At 39.8% G+C, this 17,995-nt stretch overlaps 2 protein-coding genes and 1 long non-coding RNA gene across 4 annotated transcripts in view; 2 read left to right on the top strand and 1 right to left on the bottom strand.

Moving 5' to 3' along the window:
• UBTD1 (ubiquitin domain containing 1) overlaps window positions 1–4,508 on the top strand; it is a 25,444-nt gene extending 20,936 nt beyond the window's left edge. For both annotated transcript variants that reach the window (XM_025168466.2, XM_007419899.3), the window contains 2 exons: window positions 18–245; window positions 801–4,508. In XM_025168466.2, the coding sequence (XP_025024234.1) occupies window positions 18–245; window positions 801–1,186 (614 nt within the window). In that variant the 3' untranslated portion in view covers window positions 1,187–4,508. The remainder of the gene's footprint in view (window positions 1–17; window positions 246–800) is intronic.
• Window positions 4,374–17,995, top strand: ANKRD2 (ankyrin repeat domain 2). The gene is made up of 9 exons (XM_007419900.3): window positions 4,374–4,508; window positions 5,106–5,216; window positions 10,284–10,424; window positions 11,458–11,565; window positions 12,281–12,379; window positions 12,644–12,742; window positions 13,764–13,862; window positions 14,727–14,825; window positions 15,063–17,995. Exons 1-9 carry the CDS (start codon window positions 4,431–4,433, stop codon window positions 15,159–15,161), a joined length of 933 nt encoding a protein of 310 aa, XP_007419962.1. The 5' UTR covers window positions 4,374–4,430; the 3' UTR covers window positions 15,162–17,995.
• On the bottom strand, window positions 8,053–15,146 carry LOC112541004 (uncharacterized). Its single transcript, XR_003085044.2, has 3 exons — window positions 14,838–15,146; window positions 13,667–13,823; window positions 8,053–8,467 (listed from the first exon to the last, which is right to left on the bottom strand). It is a non-coding gene; the product is annotated as an uncharacterized LOC112541004 (long non-coding RNA).

Genomic DNA, 17,995 nt, shown 5'->3' with positions numbered 1-17,995 from the left:
TCCCTTTCTCTTTGCAGGTCGTAATGAACCTCTAAAAAAGGATCGCCCCAAGTGGAAGAGCGATTACCCAATGACAGATGGGCAACTAAGAAGCAAGCGGGATGAATTCTGGGATACAGCACCTGCCTTTGAGGGACGCAAGGAGATTTGGGATGCACTCAAGGCTGCTGCCTATGCTGTGGAGGCAAATGATCATGGGCTAGCACAAGCCATTATTGATGGTGCTGGAGTTACTTTGCCTCATGGTATGTCCCCCAGTGCAGAACAGAAATGGTGTGCTAACTTGTTAGAAATTGAAGGATATTACTCCTCAAATCAACTCTTTTTCCTTCTACTAAAATAAAAACACATGCATTTGCAACCATAATATGTGTATGGAGCAAATCCATGCTCATAACTCTGTGTTTATAGGAGTAAGCAGGATTGGCTGTGTCTCCTTGGTACAAGGACACTTGGTAGTGTCTATATGATGAGAAACAGGCTGGCTGCTACAAAATATTTATTTCTGGTATTTCTAAGGGTTTAGAAGTATTTTGACTCCTTCATGGGGCTCTACATCACATTTACTTCTGATATAAGGACAATAGTTCACTAGGACTAGGACCTGAGTACATAGGTACATTTGTGTCTGTCACATCAGTTTCAACAGCAAAGACAGGAAAGAAACCAAGTTCTGAAAAGGAAAATTGAAAGCTTACATTTGAAAGTTTTTAGTTTAGAATTAAGATGGTTTCAAAATAATTGTGATTTTTTTCTTTAAGCTTCTCACGCCCTCTAATGGTATATTCACTCCCTTACAGGCTCACTTACTGAGTGCTATGATGAATTGGGTAACCGATACCAACTTCCTGTATACTGCCTGGCACCACCTGTTAACTTGATTATGGAATGGAGTGAGGAGGAGGGTGCAGAACCTCCAGAGCCGGCACCCAACACCCGCCGTGAATTCCCACTGAAAGTGCGCCTCTCATCTGGCAAGGATCTGCGTGTGAATGCTAGCATGACAGACACAATTGGACAACTTAAGAAGCAACTCTATGCCCAGGAAGGACTGGAGCCTACATGGCAACGCTGGTTTTTCTCTGGCAAGTTGCTGACGGATAGGACCCGCCTGCAGGAGACCAAAATCCAGAAAGACTTTGTAATTCAAGTAATTGTCAATCAACCCCCTACACCGAGGAACTGAGCTAGAGATAGTTGGTGTGGCCCCCAGTCTGACCCAGAGACTGAGCATAAACCTGTGACAGCACGTGTCTGTTCTATGCATCTAGAGAAGCGGATGGTGTACTTACAAGCAGGCTGGCAGAATCTGCCATAGCCTTTGAAAAGTTGCACATGCTCACTCGCTGCAGGGCACAGTCAGTAAGCTGGACAATAGCACAGATGTGCAATGTTCAAAGTGGTTTCTGTTTCTCCCAGTGGTTTGTTTCTCATGACCATCTGGGCTAGTTTTTTACCTTCCCCAAACTCCAAAGAATTAGATATCCTCACCCATTTCTAGGCTCGGCTGGCACCGAAACAATGCCTCCTTCTTTTCCTTTCAACTCCACTCCAGTTGGAGTTGCCCACATTGGGACTTTAAGCCTGAAATGATGGATTGTGGGTCTAGTCCTTTTCAGGGACTCAGTGTAGCTCCTGCCATTTGAGTACTGAAAGCTTTTAGAGAAAGTCTGAGACCAAAGTGTCTCTCACATGAGAGACTACTGCCTCGGGCCCAAAACAAATCAATTGCCAGGGCTGATTCCCCATATCTAGACTTTTGCCTATACTGAGGTTAGCCCTGTTTGGTTCATCAAGGATGATTGTGCTACGACTCAGCTCATCCTAGATCTATGGACAGCCCCTAATCCAGATAAGGTGTGATATATGGAGAATGGAGGATGGATCATATATGTGGGTCTTAGTGTAATTTATCAATAAAATCTTTTTCCAGCTAGCCATGTGCCTGATTCAGTGGGGATTTAATTACATTCCTTCATGTCAGCAATTATTGTGTGGTGAAGGGATAGTTATATCTTGCCAGAGAGAAACTGTCAGTAGGATGGATTGGCCTTTGTAACTGTAACACAGTGCTCAAAGAAAGGAAATGACAGTCTGCATAAGACAAGACAGATAGGAATGTGAAATTCCAGAAAAATATGGCTACCTTGTAGTATGATTAGGGTGCTGGGCTAGAGAAATCCAGGTTCAAATCCTCAGTCAGTTGTGAAGCTTATGGGAATGACTTTCGCTCAGCCCATCTCACATCATAGGGTTGCTGCAACAATAAATTGTGTAGAGATGGGAGAAAGCCATGTAAGCTGCTTTGAGAATGTGGAGGAAACCTGGGATCTACATATAGTAAAATGTATGTGATCTAGGTGTGATAAGAGTGCAGGGTAATAAAAACATATGTAGGGAACAATCTCCACCTGGGAAAGGGGCTATTTATATATTCTATATTCTACCATCTTCCTCCAAGCTTTTAACAGGCTTGTTTCCATTTGCAGGGGCAAATCAAGGTAGGAAAAAATATATATTCCAGCACGATAGGACTGTGAAGAGAACAGGTTGGAACCCCATGTTTCAATGCTAATGTCTATTTTGAGCCTCGGGTGCAAGTGTTTGGGACATTTTTTATTTATTTTATTTATTGATCATATTTATATAGCTGCCCATTTCACAAAAAAAGTGACTCTGGGTGGTGTATAACACTTAATATAGAAGACCTTGAGACCAGAGAAATGCAAAAATAGAACATTGTATAAAAATATAGTGAGTACAAGGTTCACCAGCCTTTTTCTTTTTAAATTAAGAAGAATGTATGATATTCTGTACACAGGTTTAAATTGCTCACCTGCTAAGTGCAAATAAGGGGGAATAGCAAAGGGTGAGCCTGAATGACAGATCAACTTGTTCATTTTTTGTGGGGCAAATTACCTGATTGATAAAAGATCAAACATGGTACCAGTTCACATGATGCTACCTAGCATTCTTTATTTTAAGATGGCAATTTTGTATAGACTTATACCTACTGTGCCCTAGAACCTCACATCAGTTGTTAATATTTAGATGTGTTAATTTGTACAGACATTTTACATTTTTTCAAAACTTGTGGGTATGAACTGTCATCAACATATTTAGTACAGTCACTTTGCCTCTGATTCATATAGCTTTAAAAGTTACATTTTCAGAAATTTAAACTAATTTTAAAATACCCGAAGTGTAAGATTACAAGTTATAAAGAACTTCAGGGGTGATAAGTTCACTCTGTGGAACCGAAAAAGTTACCAGATTTTTAATCTACTTATAAAATATATGTAGTATGTGGTCTTGTTTTTATTGTGCAGATAGGAATTAGGAAACATAGGCTGATTGTGGTTAGAACCATTCATCTCATGAAACTGGGATAGTAGTAAAAAGGATGTTAAGCAGATTCAAGCCTTGTAAAATGGTTCAAGATACTGCATGTTTGGTAAATCAACCTGTTCCCTTCCCTAGTAGCTCATTCTGCCCTGCATCCCCATGTAAGCTGTCTTCAGTTGTTGGAAAGAAACTTGCCCAAGTAATTTCTGAGTGATTATTAGAAAAAAGGATTCCCATTTTGTACATGCAGGAACATCCCATTACTGAAGCAGCATTGCTGTCAGTACAAAAGGGAGGGGGGCACAGAAACTGTGTCCATCACTATAAATAGCTCTCAGCTCAACTCTTCCTAGTGTCCTCTCATCTGCCCCCAGTTCACCCAATATTATTCATACTGTTCCATGCTCACTATTCCAGGCTTTGTGACTAAGTTAGACGCTTGGCAGGTTGGCAAACTCTTTTCTGGCAGACCCCAGGGGCTGGGATGTCACATGTAGTGCTTTCCCATAGCAGGTAGCATTTTAAAATAAATAGGGAGCTTTCCTAATTTGGTACTTTTCAGATGTGTTGAATTATAAATCTGTTGTCCTCAGCTGGTGTGCTCAGGCTATGTAGCCCAACGCATCTGGAGGGTGCCAGGTTGGGGATGGCTTCTATGATATATATTAGATAATTCTACCAGACATAGTAATGATTCATAAGTAGTTATGGAGAATTCCATCCAGGCATAAAGCCATAAACTCTATCCCCAATCTAACCAGAGGGAGCACACCCACCTATATGGGACTAAAAATATTCTGCCAAAACCTCATGTCCCTCTGTAGCTCAGGGAATTTTGTGTTCACTTCCTGATTGGCCAGAGATGTGTGACTGTTAAAGGATCATTTTAGAAATATGACTTGTGGAAAGGGAGAGAATGTGACAGACTGAGCTCATGACAAAGGCACCTGGAGGCAGGACATACATCTTAATATCAATGACTGCAAGTGGAGATATCAGAGAGTACGGTGTAAAAGATCAGGAAGATAGTTGAGTCAGGATCTGAGGAGTAGGTGAGAAGATTTACAATTCCTGGACAAACAAAGATGGATATGGACCACAGAATAAAATGGGCAACGGAGCTGGTTGAACAGAAGCTGAAACTGGAAGAAGATCGGCAGAAAGTAAGTATCTAAGGCCAAATAAAGCTGGTTACTTGGGACCCAGGCAATAAATGTAGATGTAAAAGATGGGACCTGGAGGTTCCTGAGTCCGACAGCTGGAAGACGCTGGCATAAAGCAGGCAAAATATACTTGCCAGCCAAAGGAAAACCTGTCTTACCAGAGAGCACTGTGAAGCAATTGGTTCAGGCAGCAGATTTAGAGGGGAAGCCATGTTTTGGCCTCCAGTTTTCATTTTATGATTTAAAAAAAAATAAAACTGAAGAGGAGAACCACTGTTTCAACTTTTGTGGCAAGCATGCAGTATGATTCTGCTTTATCAGATTGTATTCTACCTAGCTCTCCCAAGAAAACAAAACAATCCCCAATTCTAGGCATTAAGAGAGAAGTCTCGCTGGACTGGATCTGGGATAACTTGGTGATGAAATTAAGTCTCAAGATAACCATCAGACTATCCTGGGAGCGGCAAGAGATTTTTATAGAAAATGGATGGAACTAATAGAGCCCATCAGAAGTGGAATGCACCATAACTCAGAAAAGAAAAAAAGACCAAAAAAATGCCTCAGGTTTCAACACTTTCTCCATTTTTTTTAACCCAGAAAAAACACCCCTCCTCTGCAATGCCACCAGAAGTGGTCCGGTTAGATATCCCACATCTGGAGGAGGAGAAAAGACACAAACCTGCTAACAAGGGGATTGAAAGTCTTAAGGTGAGTGGGCTGTTCGATTCTATTCTACTGACAAAATTCTGTCAACATTCTCTAAACTCACACCCAGAAGATATTTTATAGGGTAGAGCATCCTAACAGTCACTAGCCTTTTACTGTTCCAGGAGGCACTGGCAAGCTACTGTGATGTAATTGTCAGAGTAGATTTTAATGTGAAATGGGGAAAGAAATATAGATTGAAATTCTGCTCAGTTTATAGATTGAAGCAATTGCCAGCCACCAGTGAACCAATTGCCAGCTATTATGAGAGTAAGTTGGAATAGAAGAATCATATTCACACCTCTAAAAGTTGTCAAGAAAAGGTAACAAAAAGAAAATAAAAAAACAAATCTTGTTACAGAACATGCACATGCATTCCAATTTGCTTCCCAAATTCTTTTTTCTTCCCCCTAACAGCCAATAAACAGTGCACTGCCCCCTAATAGATTGTGTGTGCGCGTATGAGAGAGAGAGAGAAAAGAGAACTGATTCCAGCTATTCCAAATGATAATCAGTTTTTACCAATCCTATTTTGAGTCCTGATGTCAAACTCATGTCTGTTAATTATTCTGTGCAAACTTTGTCCTGTCTGTCCTGCATGGAATCCAGAGGGGCATTGCTACCAGATGATGGCATATATCACAAATTTGGACACAAGTTTGACATCAGGACTCAAAATGAGGACAAAGTAACATCAGAACATTTCAAGCTCCCAGGACATTCTGTTGCAGATGTCAAAGTTACCATTTTGGAAGAAAAATATTTTAACATCATGATTAAGAGATTGCTGAACTCACATACATCAAAGGGTTTTTGGCTGCCTCAAAATGTCTCAACAAACACAATGGGTTTTTAATACTTTACAATTGTTAATTGATAAGGTACTTGTAATTTTGTAGCACATGTAATCTGCATCTGATAACCAACCTATCTTCCTCTCACTTATCCCAGTTTAAATCCTACATCAATTAAGTGACTCCATGCATTTGATGAAATGAGCTGTAGCTCACAACAGTTTCTATATTTTAATAAATTGGGTTAGTCAGAAAAGGTGCTAGCAGGTTCCTTCTGATTTTTGGCTACCATAGAGCATGTCTGATTTTTGGCTACCATGTCTCTCTTCCTATGATATCTAACATTTAAATATACTGTTTCTAGCAATAAAACACTTTTTACCATCACAAAAGTATATATCAGTTGGTACAACCTGTGATCAGTCAAAGTGAACTCAGATCACCAGCCATATATTATTACCTGCAGATGCTGAGTTTCTTGTTATGAAGCAATATTTGATTTACTGAATTCCTGATTATTATTTTTTTTTGTCTGCGGTCAGTCATTGCTGACCCTGCAGTGACTGCTTGGACGAGTCCTTGCAGTTTTCAAGGCAATTGTTTTTCTGAAGTGGTTTGCCAGAGCCTCCTTCCTAGAGCAGAGCCCAGCTGGCGAGCGCAGGAGGCGGGGTTTCCATTGCTTCGCGCCCTTTTCGGGCGCGTGCGGTTTTTCGCGCTTACCGGCAACTGCTCCCAACTCCTTTTTGCAAGGCGCCGCCAGCATTTTTTCTCCCACCGGAGTGAGAGTACCCATTTATCTACTCACGTGAGTTTTCGACCTGTTGGGTTGACAGGAACTGGGGAGGAAACAGGAGCTCACCCTGTTTAACGCGAAGGCTGGACTCGAACCGCTGAAGCGTCGACCATTTCTGGCTGGCAACTTTCAGCGTCATTAAGCCGCTGCGCCACCGCATCCCCCTGAATTCCTGATAAACAGTCATTAAAGACTAGTAGTGGGATGGTACCTTATACACTATGCTGTGTATTTTCAAGACAAGACTTCTAAAAAAAAATCAACCCAGTAAACACAGTATAAATAAACATAATAATATATGTTAATATTTGTGTTTAATTGATTGACTGATTATGTGCCATGAAGTCATTTTCAACTCTTAGCGACCACACAGATTTTCTCCATGATGATCTGTCCCTAACCTGGTCTTTCAGGTCTTCCAACAGTGCGCGCATTGCCACTGTAACTGAGCCCATCCACTTTGCTGCTGGTCGTTCTCTTCTCTTTTCTTCCATCTTTCCCAGCATTACAGCCTTCTCCAGAGAGTTAGGTCTTCGTATACTGTGTCCGCAGTAGGATAATTTGAGCCTGGTCATTTGCACCTCAAGTGAGAATTCTGGGTTGATTTGTTTGATGATCCATTGGTTTTTCTTGGCTGCCCATGGTATTCTCAGGAGTCTTCTCCAACACCAAAGTTCAAAAACATAAATTCTCTTCCTATCCTGCTTCTTCAAAGTCCAATTTTCACTTCCATATAGTGTCACAGGGAATACCATGGCTTGCACGATTTTGATCTTTGTAGGTATAGACATATCATGGCATTTGAATCTTTTCCAAGGCCTTCATGGCTGCTCTACCGAGTGGTAATCTGTATATTTGACTGCTTGTTCCTTTACTGTTGATGGTTGATCCTAAAAGGCAGAAACTATCCACCACTTTGATATCTTCATTGTCAATTCTAAGGCTGGTTATTCTACCTGTTGTCATTAGTTTGGCCTTCTTTATATTTAATTTTAATTTGTGACTAAACTATCATGTTTTTATCATTTGATTTATCTTATATTCATGCATTATTTTTTCTAACATGGTTTGTTAATTAACAGAAAGGAGGGATAAAAAATTTAAAAGAAATAATGCTATACCAGTAAAAAAAATTATTTGATCAAGCAATAGATCAGGAAAGTTAATATTTAAATTACAGCACATGCTCCATTATTAGGTACAATTTCTATGGCATCTGCAACAGGAACATATAGTAAGAAAACAAGTAACAGTCTCCTTTGTTCACAGGACAATAACATACACATTGTTTCATCTTAAGAAAGATGTAGAATAGGAATTCTGCTAATGTCAGCTGTTGAAAATACATTTTTTATGAAGTGGCAAGAGAAACACATTCTGTCTATCTTCAAAGTTGTTCCTGACATTCATTTTCCTTGACTTCTAGTGTTCTGAGACCTGACCTTAGAGGAGAACAAGAAAGTATTAGGAGAAATTAAAAACAGCTTCTCTGGCCTCATTTTGTTTATCTGCAGCTCTTGCTCTTGCTTGGGATTTCTATCAGTCCAACAGTCCTTTTCTTGGACTTTTCAAATGGGTACACAAATGAATCTACTCTCTTTGTAAATGAAAGAAGAGAAGCCAAGCAGAGTCAGCAGACCTTCCTGTTCCTTACCATGGTGCCAATTCTAATGTGGGGAGTAAACAGAGACAAAAATAAGCCTTTTGATTAACAGGTCCTTGTTCACACTGTAACTGGAAAGCACATTTGCATGTGCACAAGCACAAACACAAGAAGGGGAAAGTTGTTATTAAGAGGACACATTGAAATTGTAACTAATACCAGTTATCAGAATTAACATTAAAGAGCCAGTATATATAGTGGTTGAACAGTGAGACCCCAGTTCCAGCCCACTCTCAGCCATAGACCTTGAGCCAGTCACTCTCTCTCTCTCTCAGCCCAACATACCTTACAGGGTTGTTGTTGGGGGGAAAAGTAGGAGGGAGTGCTATATGCACTACCTTAAGCTCTTAAATGAAAGGCAGGATATACATCTAATAAATAAATAATAAATAAGCTCTCTCTTTTTACATTTTCCCACCCTTAGTTTTTCCCATTTCCGCATCTATGTGCAAATATACTTTCCAACTGAAGATAATATTTCATTCATTGGATAAAAATAATTGTAAATCTGTTAGCATGTAAGGTGCCATGAAACAGTTTCTTGTTTCTGCTTCCACAGACTCACATCTATGATAATGTGCTCTCCTCCTCCTATGCTTTTTTATTTTTATTTATTTAGAAGTATAACAAACAACACATCAGTGATTATACAGTAAATAAAATGACATCCATTATGCTGATTAAACTAAACATAAAGAAACTAGGAAAAAGATCTATATAATATCAAGATAAGATTAATTCAGTCCTTAAACTTAACATTAAATCTAGATCATAAAAAACATATTGCTCCATCTGCTCATGTTTAGGGTATGGAAACATTTCAAAAATTGATAACAAGCATGGATCTTGAATCCATTCCTCTCTGTCAGGAGAATATGATGTTATTCTTGGGAGGCAAATTTCTTGGTATAAACAGCGCTGCCTCCATCCTGCACTTATCCTGCCTTGCAATGGGCCCTAGTCAGCAATGCTGTCCACACATGATAAAACAGGGGGTAGTTTCAGGGTGGCAAGTGGCAGAATCCCCACCATCTTTCTCTCTCCCTCCCAGCATCATCTGTTCACAGGGAAACAAACCACCAATTGCTCTCTGAAGGAGTGGCAGGATAGAAAAGTATTGTATTCAAAGGGAGAGTTTTGCTGAGGAGATTTATTGTGATGATTAATCTTTCATCTAAGGGACAAAAATCCTCAGATTTTATTTTCCAAAATAAATCAGCACAAGACCAAAGGCAAGAATATTTATCGTTATTTTAATCCAACGTGGAATCCTGCTGGAAGAGCAGTTTCTTTTTGGGGGGATGGAAATCATAGTGTTGTTTTTTTAAGTTTCATATCATTTTGTTGCTGATATTCCCATGGATAGAACTTAAAACACACGCACACACACACATACACATACACACATACAATCCAGCCCCTTGAACTGAAGTACAGCAATGAAAGTAAGCCCTTAAAAAAAATAAGAGTAGCTTGCTATAGTTCCAGCAAAATGTGGATGGGAGGGGCAGTTCCACAGCAGATCTGCTGGGCCAATTGGAACCCAGCAGGTTGTTGACCTCTGAAAGCTCATCCTACCTGCACCATAAAGGGTCCTCTTAGAAGTCTAGTGTCACATTAAGATGAAAAAGATTACTTTCATACTGGATTCCCTAAAGCCAAGTTTCAGCTGTCTTCATGGTAAGCTGGTGATGAAATGGGGTTCGTGTCACAAACAGTGGAGTATGTTCATCCCATGGTGAGCAGGACTTGAAGATGAGCCCTAATGTAGCAGATATTTTGGAAATCATAAGGGTTTGTATAAATTTCTCTTCCTACAGGGACAAGAAAAGGTGCGGAAGAGTTCTTTGGACCTAAGACGGGAGATCCTTGAAGTTGGTGGCACTGAATACCTCTTTGAGCTACGCAAAAAACCAAAAAAGAAGGAGGAGAAGAAACCAGAGCCTGAACCAGAGGAAATTGTAGGAGAAGGGAGAAAGAGAGTACTGGAGAAAAAGGGAGAAAGATCAAGATTTATTTTGGGCAGATCTTGGGGAGCAGAGCAAGATGGCAAAGATCAACAAACTGGGTGTCCCCATATATATGAACTTCATCTCCCGGAATTCCAGAGCCAACACGACTATTGTTGAGAATTCTAAAATAGAAGTCCATCTATTTGGATGGCACTAAAGTTGGAGAAGGCCAGCATGGAATTAGTATCTTCCTAGAAATGTGTGGCCTTACTAGAAGCATGACTGATCCCAGTTTTCCGTAAGCTGGATGCCCTCCAGATATATTAACTTCAACTCTCAGAATTCTTACTGATGGCATGCTGTTTGGGAATTCTGGGAGTTGAAGTTCAGAATCTGGGAATGGTTGCTCCATCCAGTGCACACTGTCTTGGTGGGGATCATAAATACCGTATTTTTCCGACAATAAGACGCCCCCATGTACAAGACGACCCCCACTTTTCCAGCCCAAAATTAAAAAATCAATATTTTAAAGATAGTGCAGAACACATTTTTATTTAGTAATCAGTTAACATTTACCTGATACACTCGGTGGGAGGAGGTCCAAACTGTCTCTCTGCAGCTCTATTTCCAGGCTCTTTTGCATAACTGATTACATTCAAGCACGAGTGAAACTGCAGATAGCTTGTCTCTGCAATCAGCCTTCCTCTAACTGGTTTGTTCAGCATCAGCTGACGTCAGTTACATCAGGCTCCTGATTGGAGGAAGTCTGTTTGGGAGACAAGCTATTTCACTCGTGATTGGAGGCTAGCAATAGGAGGAAGCCTCTCTGCAGAAACAAAGTATGGGCAGTTTGGAACCACGCGGTTCTCGGCTGACTTCCTTGAATAAGACGCCCTTCAGTTTTTAGGGTAAGGATTTTAGAAAAAAGTATTGTCTTATAGTCAGAAAAATACGGGTAATTATTTCCTTTTTCTTTTTACTTTTGAAATACCCTTCATATAAAAGTTAAAATATTGTCATCCTTTCTTTATATGCTTACAAGACAGGGCCTGTGGCAGCAGAGGATTTTTTGAAAGCTGCTGTGCAGGGCAAGGTACAAGTAGTGGACAAGTTCCTGGCAGATGGAGGCTCCCCAGACACCTGTGATGAAGTAAGACCATGCGAGTGTTTTTTCCTCAGGACCATTTTTCACTTTCCATGGAGCTATACATTAAAATGTTTGTTGATTGAGCAGGATTATGTCAATCCCATGCTTGGCATAGGGTGTTCTTTGCTGCTTCTGTTACTGCAAGTATAACTCAATATGTAAACCTCTTATTGAGGGGATTTTATTGGAAACAATCTGTTTTTAAATCTATACAGATTCCAGTGGGTGAAAAGGCTCTTGTTCACTAATAAAAGCAATGTTAAAGTTGAAATAAGTTGCCCCAAAATTGAGAAATTAGTTATTTTTTTTCTTTTGAAAGAAATGCATAAGAAAAAATATCCATAGTTAGGAGGAGTAGATGAGTAGCTCATGGATCACTTCTGGATTTAAAATCTCCGATTTCAAGTATACTTGATCATGTCCACCTCAACAGTAAATATGATTGGAAAATAGAAACATTATTCCAATAGTACATCTGCTCTTTTGAGCATGTCCCTACAAAAATATGGGGGCGGGGGGAGGAGGAAATTTAGTTTAAATCAGCACATGGAGGATTCATGAATATTGGATTTGGTATGGGCAGCTATGGGAAATCTGGTGTTGGCAAGGATTTTTAAAAAGGAAGAAGCCCATGAATGTTAGAAAATCATCTTTTGGACATAGCCTTTTCTCTTTTTAGCCAACCATTTAAAGAAGACTAATTCTGTCCCTTACTTAGTTCTGCAGGACAGCTTTGCACCGTGCCTCCCTGGAGGGGCACACAGAAATTGTAGAGAAGCTTTTGGACCAAGGTGCCACTATTAACTTCAGAGATCGCGTAAGATACTTCTCTGTGCCTACTGAGATTTCCATTATTCCCCACCAAGGTCTATTTATCTCTAAGTGCCACCAAATTCCTCTCTAAAGTACAGTGGAAATATATATGGGGTGCTCTGGATACAAAATTGCACTCAGACCTATTTGTTAATTTGTCTTGGGCTGAGAGTTATAATTGCTTGGAATCAAAAAGGGGACCCCAAAGAAGATTGGGAATGGCTATGGAAGGAGACTGGAACAGTTGTTTCCTGTTTTTTGCTGACAGTTGGATTCCACAGCCATGCACTGGGCCTGTCGTGGTGGACACCTGGCTGTTGTGAAACTCTTGCAGGAAAAAGGGGCCAATCTAAACCTGAAGGACAAGGTGAGCTGAGAGGTGGAAACTTGGTTCAAGGAGAGAAATCAGTGTCATGTGGGAAATTTGGAAAAAGTCCTAAGGAAATAGGAAGATGCTAATGTTAAGACAGGGTACATAACCAGCAGCTCTCTCAAAGCATTAGATGATCCCTTAGATTGTCTCCAAAACTTGGCACCCAACTGTAATATTTCATGTGACAAAAGAAGAAACTTATCAAATGCATGATAATTACATTAACTGTGATTAAATTAGTTCTGTCCAGAATGTCCTCTTTTTGGAGAGCTGTTCCAAGTAAATCAGTCACAAGTGAAGAGACAAAGCTTCACTTCCCTACTTTCAGGTTTCAGGACTAAACTATGCTCTCTAGAAGAATTGAAAAATAAGGTATTCTGAACCTAGTATTTTATTTGGGATGCACTTACATCTAAACCTATTATTATTATGTTGTTGCACAGTCAACCAGATGTTTAGACTGGAATTGGCATTTTTATCCACCTATCGAGTCCTTCCCAAGGACCTGGGATAGGCAGTTGTTGTTGTTGTTGTTATATTTTTATCCTGCCTTTTTAAATATAGATATAACTCAAGGTGGTGAACATACATAATACTTCTGCTTCCTATTTTTCCCCACAACAACCCTGTGAGGTGGGTTGGGCTGAGAGAGCGTGACTGGCCCAAAGTCACCCAGCCGGCTTTCATGTCTAAGAGAGGCCTAGAACTCACAGTCTCCTGGTTTCTAGGCCAGCACCTTAAATATAAGGCCTGCCTCCTCTCACCCCCACTGCAGTGGGTTGGGCTGAGAGAATGACTGGCCATCATCAAAGACAACCAGAGAGCTTCCATGGCTGAGGAGAAACCAGAACCTGAGCCTCTGTTGCTAGTCCAACATTTTACTATTACGTCATGCTTACTCTCACATTAGTTAACTACCTTCATCCCTTTCAAGAAAAAAATAGATGACAGGGAATCATATTTATCCTTTTCTGCTTTTGTTTTTTACATTTCTTCATCACCGGTTTGAACTCAGCTTCTCAGTACTCCTTTACATGTGGCCACTCGCACTGGTGTAGCAGAAGTTGTGGAGTACCTGATAAACAATGGAGTGAAAATCAATTCACGTGACCGTGTAAGAGATATTTTTTTCTGACTGCTTGTCTATTTAACATGTAACTCACATCTCAATCCACTTTTTTATGACCACAGTTATACATGTGCAGAGTATTTTGTAAGAATCATACTGCCTTGATTTCCTTGCAGCAAGGGCAGAACATAAATGTAATACAAGTTCATGCAAATATTTGCACACATACTAATAAATGAAACAGAATGAAGGGGAAACTAAGCTTGAGGAAGATGTCATATGATTTTAGGATTTAAACATCTTCCTTTTGAGATTTAATTTCAGGTTCCAATCCTAATGTGCTTCTTTTTCTTTTCAAACTAGTCAGGTAGTTCTCTATTCCAACTGTTTCATATTGCCTTAGTAATTTTTAGCCTACAAAACACAAAATAAAATACTCTGTATTTCTACTTTCTGATTTCTGGTGCTAACATTTTCCACCTATCATAATGGCAAAACTGCAATCTTATCTATGACAGACAGAAATAAATTATTCAACTGACTAACGTTTGCAGCATTTGCTCATTTCTTGTTATAGCTGACTCAGAAAGCCATATTCAGTGGGTCCAGGGTAATTTTTAAAGCGTGTTGCTTATCTGGCTGCTTACTGTATCTGGCTGCTACAGCTTCTCCTATTTTAGTACCATAAGCAAATTCTTGTTGACTACTAGTCTTACACATAGGTTTATTTCCCACATAACAGTCATTGTGCAGTTTGTTTGCTTTTGACAGCATAACATCATAATTAATTAGCATAATTAATTAGCATTATCTATGAACAAGTCACTAGAGTATTCACCAACCATGGTTAAAAATATTGGCATTATATGTGGACTTAGGCAGTGTGGTATTGTCGTCTCTCTACTGCAGGAAGGAGACAGTGCACTGCATGATGCTGTACGCCTCAATCGCTACAAGATAATTAAGATGTTGATTTTACATGGGGCAGATATGTTGGCCAAAAATCTGGTAAGTGCTGACCTGTTGTGGCTTATACGGTGGGTAACATTTGCAGATAAATCAATAGCAGCAGAAGCAGCAGCAGCAGCAGCAGCAAAAAAAAAAAAAAAAGTGGTTTCTTTTCCAGATGCTCTCCACTAGCATTCAATAAATCAGAACATGTATATGCAAGTTTTGAGGCAATGGAAGCTTTTCATGTCAGTTTGGAACTTCTTAAACGTCCTTATTTCTGTTTCTCCTATACAGGCTGGCAAAACTCCTACAGATCTGGTGCAGTTATGGCAAGCAGACACACGGGAGGTGCTGGAAAAGAAAGAGCCAAGCACAACAGAAATGGCAACATGAGACATAGATGGATGAACAAAGCAAACACCTGCAATTCCAAGCAAGGATGGTTTGGGATTTAAACAAGCAGGGTCACCAAAACCCAATAAAGAGGCAATCAAAGTAAAACAAGACCAGGAAAACAGTGAAAAAAACAGCTATTTCTAGTGTTCTTTGTAGTTAGCCATAATGCAGCTTTACCTTTGGCAGCTGCATGATGAGATTAAATTCATTACCTGAGAACTTTCCATTTTTATCAAACAGGCATTGTGAAATTTCTGCTTGTCACACAGCTGTTAAAAGCCTGGTAAACAACTGCAGTTCTGATATCCACTGGGTCAAATTGCACTAAGCTATTGATAATTCCCATATGTTTCAAACAGCTGCATGATAACAAACTATTCCAAGATATAACACAATTCAAATGGAATTGCACTGGGACATTTGTAGGTACAGATAACCAAGCACTCGCCTAGAGTACACGTGCATCTTCTCCTATAACTGACCAAGTAGTGAATAGCAGGAGAGAATTCACAGCTTGAGAAGCAACAGCCCTTCTGAGCGTAGAGCAGATCTGCTTCAAGCTTCCAGAAAAAATATAAGATCAGCAATTCAGTGGCTACAGCAGCAGAGGAAAAGCCATTCCGTAAAGGAAGTGTAAAAGAACTATTTCTCCACAATTTTTGCCTTTGCAAGCCCGATGTAAAGGAAACTTTATTAAAACTGGGCCCCAACACATTTTGAACAGATACCTCTTAATCAGGGAATTGAAAAAAATAGATGAAATAATATTAAACATATTACAGGTGTGAACAGAACACATCTATAATGCCCATTAAATAATGTAAGCAAATTAGAACTATGTACAAAGAGATTACAAAAGGAGAATTGTATAAGGGGATAGGGAAACATCCACAAAGCTTAAAAAAGGAAATAATATAAAACAATGAAGAGTAGACACAAAAAAACCAGTAAAATAATGACAAAACATCACTATTACATATAAACTGACAATAACACAGAATAAGTAGCTGCATGACTCTTGTATTAAAAGAAAGATTAATGAGGGAAGGTGCACAAAACCCCCCTATATATCAATGTTAAAAATGCAGGGAGTACAAGAAGAAAATGCAACATGTAATGAGGGTAACAATTGCAAAATTGCACAAAACAGACACTGACAATACATTGAGAATGTGAAGGCAGTACAAATTGGCTAATTTCTATGGTCAGAAATAATATCAATGCTGATTACAATAGGGTTACAAATCATGTAAAAAACACACAATACTCCATCCCATAGTCAACTAGACCCAAAACACTAAAGATGAAAAACATAAGCTAGAAGGTAAACAAAAAGACAATGTAAAATTTAAAAGGGAGTACTAAAGAAAAATGTATCATGGATCTAGTAATCTGTCCAAATTATCTACCAATCATAGCAATGAACACACTAAATATTTGTTTCATTCATGGGAAAGGAGGTGTCTACACAAATTCATTTCATGGAATTGCAAAGTTTGACAACCTGGGCAACCCATCGCAATCTTTTCAGAGTGTGAACCCAGGCATCAATCGGATGGCCGTCATTAGCTTGTCTGTTGGCCTTTCTTCCCAAGTTGTATATTCACTTAAGAAGAATTCACTTGAGGACAGAGGACAAACTCTGTCTTTGGCATAAATGTCCTCTCCAGTATTGCATAAGATGTATTCTGGGTGAACGGGGCAACCAAGGCCAAATTGGCTTAACAAATGGAGATCAGATCTGTTATTCAGCATGCAAAATAACACTCTGTTACTATTTTATGCCCATTAAGAGCAGCACACACTCTTCAGGAGTGATGTAAGAGAAGCATGTGAACAAGACACATAAAACTGAATAAGGGGAATGCAAACTCTGCCATCTCCCTTTCTAGTCAGCACTTTCAACTCTGATGCAGTTTTTCTATGGCTAACTGCATTGCCTAAACCTGGATGGTGTCGGGATAAGGAAAGTACTACTATAACACTGGTAATGCTAAGGGACCCTTAAGCATCTCTCACTGAAGGGCTAAGGGCAAGTGGAAGACAGTATCATGAGAAATGCCCCCAAAAGATGTTGCCAGGGCATGTTTGGGTCATGGTTAGGTGCAAAGGGGGAAAAGTCTACAGTACCCAAGAGCAACCTCAAAATTTATAAAATCTGTTAGGCTTTGTCACTACTTACCTGGCCGGGGGCGGGGGGTGGTTTCAAGTGACTGAAGTTATTTGAAACAGCCAACAGATGCCAGTGCTATTTCTTTATTAATGGAATTTATAGGTTGCTCAGAGTAGTGTCAAACTGGAGCAGCCTATAAATCCCATAAATAAACAAACAGGCTCAAGGATGGGCAGATGTTTCTACTCTGTAGTGGGAAAAGGCCGTAGAAAGCCTAATTTATATCAAACCAAGTAAACCCATTCTCTCAGCAACCTCTGCTTAACCCTGGATTACTGAATCAGCCACATTTGTCTAAGCCAATTTAGCTAAGTGCATATTTGCAGAGGCAAAATCAAATAAACCATATTGTGACTTAGTCGATTTTATGATCCAGACAGCATAATTGCCATTTTGCTCTTTTTTGCCTGCCATGGTTCTTCATACTGGTGTTGGGACCTGTCATGCAAGGCTCCTGTTCTGTTTTTCCCACCACCTCTGGCTTCCCCCCCCCCCTCCGCTTTCTTCTCCCCCCACCCCATATCTTTTTCATGGATTTTAGCAAGCTCAACCCTTAAATACTTTCTTTTGTACACTGCTTAGAATAGCCTTGACTGAAGCCTTTACTTTATAAACTCATAAATAAGCAACCTCTAGCCTCAGAGGGAGTTTGGCATAC

Source organism: Python bivittatus, unplaced genomic scaffold (assembly GCF_059951505.1).
Source record: "Python bivittatus isolate LINGU-HERP-01145 unplaced genomic scaffold, Pbiv_v1 ctg000980_np1212, whole genome shotgun sequence".
NCBI classification, from domain to species: domain Eukaryota; kingdom Metazoa; phylum Chordata; class Lepidosauria; order Squamata; family Pythonidae; genus Python; species Python bivittatus.
Note: the sequence above shows the minus strand (reverse complement) of the source record. Positions and strands in the feature narration are given on the sequence as shown.

What these genes read in the sequence shown, in the direction of transcription:
- ANKRD2 (XM_007419900.3), top strand. Translation starts at nt 4,431, where the DNA reads ATGGATATGGACCACAGAATAAAATGGGCAACGGAGCTGGTTGAACAG. An exon ending in CCCCAGACACCTGTGATGAA is followed by an intron (nt 11,566 to 12,280) that starts GTAAGACCATGC and finishes TCCCTTACTTAG; the next exon opens with TTCTGCAGGACAGCTTTGCA. An exon ending in ATATGTTGGCCAAAAATCTG is followed by an intron (nt 14,826 to 15,062) that starts GTAAGTGCTGAC and finishes TCTCCTATACAG; the next exon opens with GCTGGCAAAACTCCTACAGA.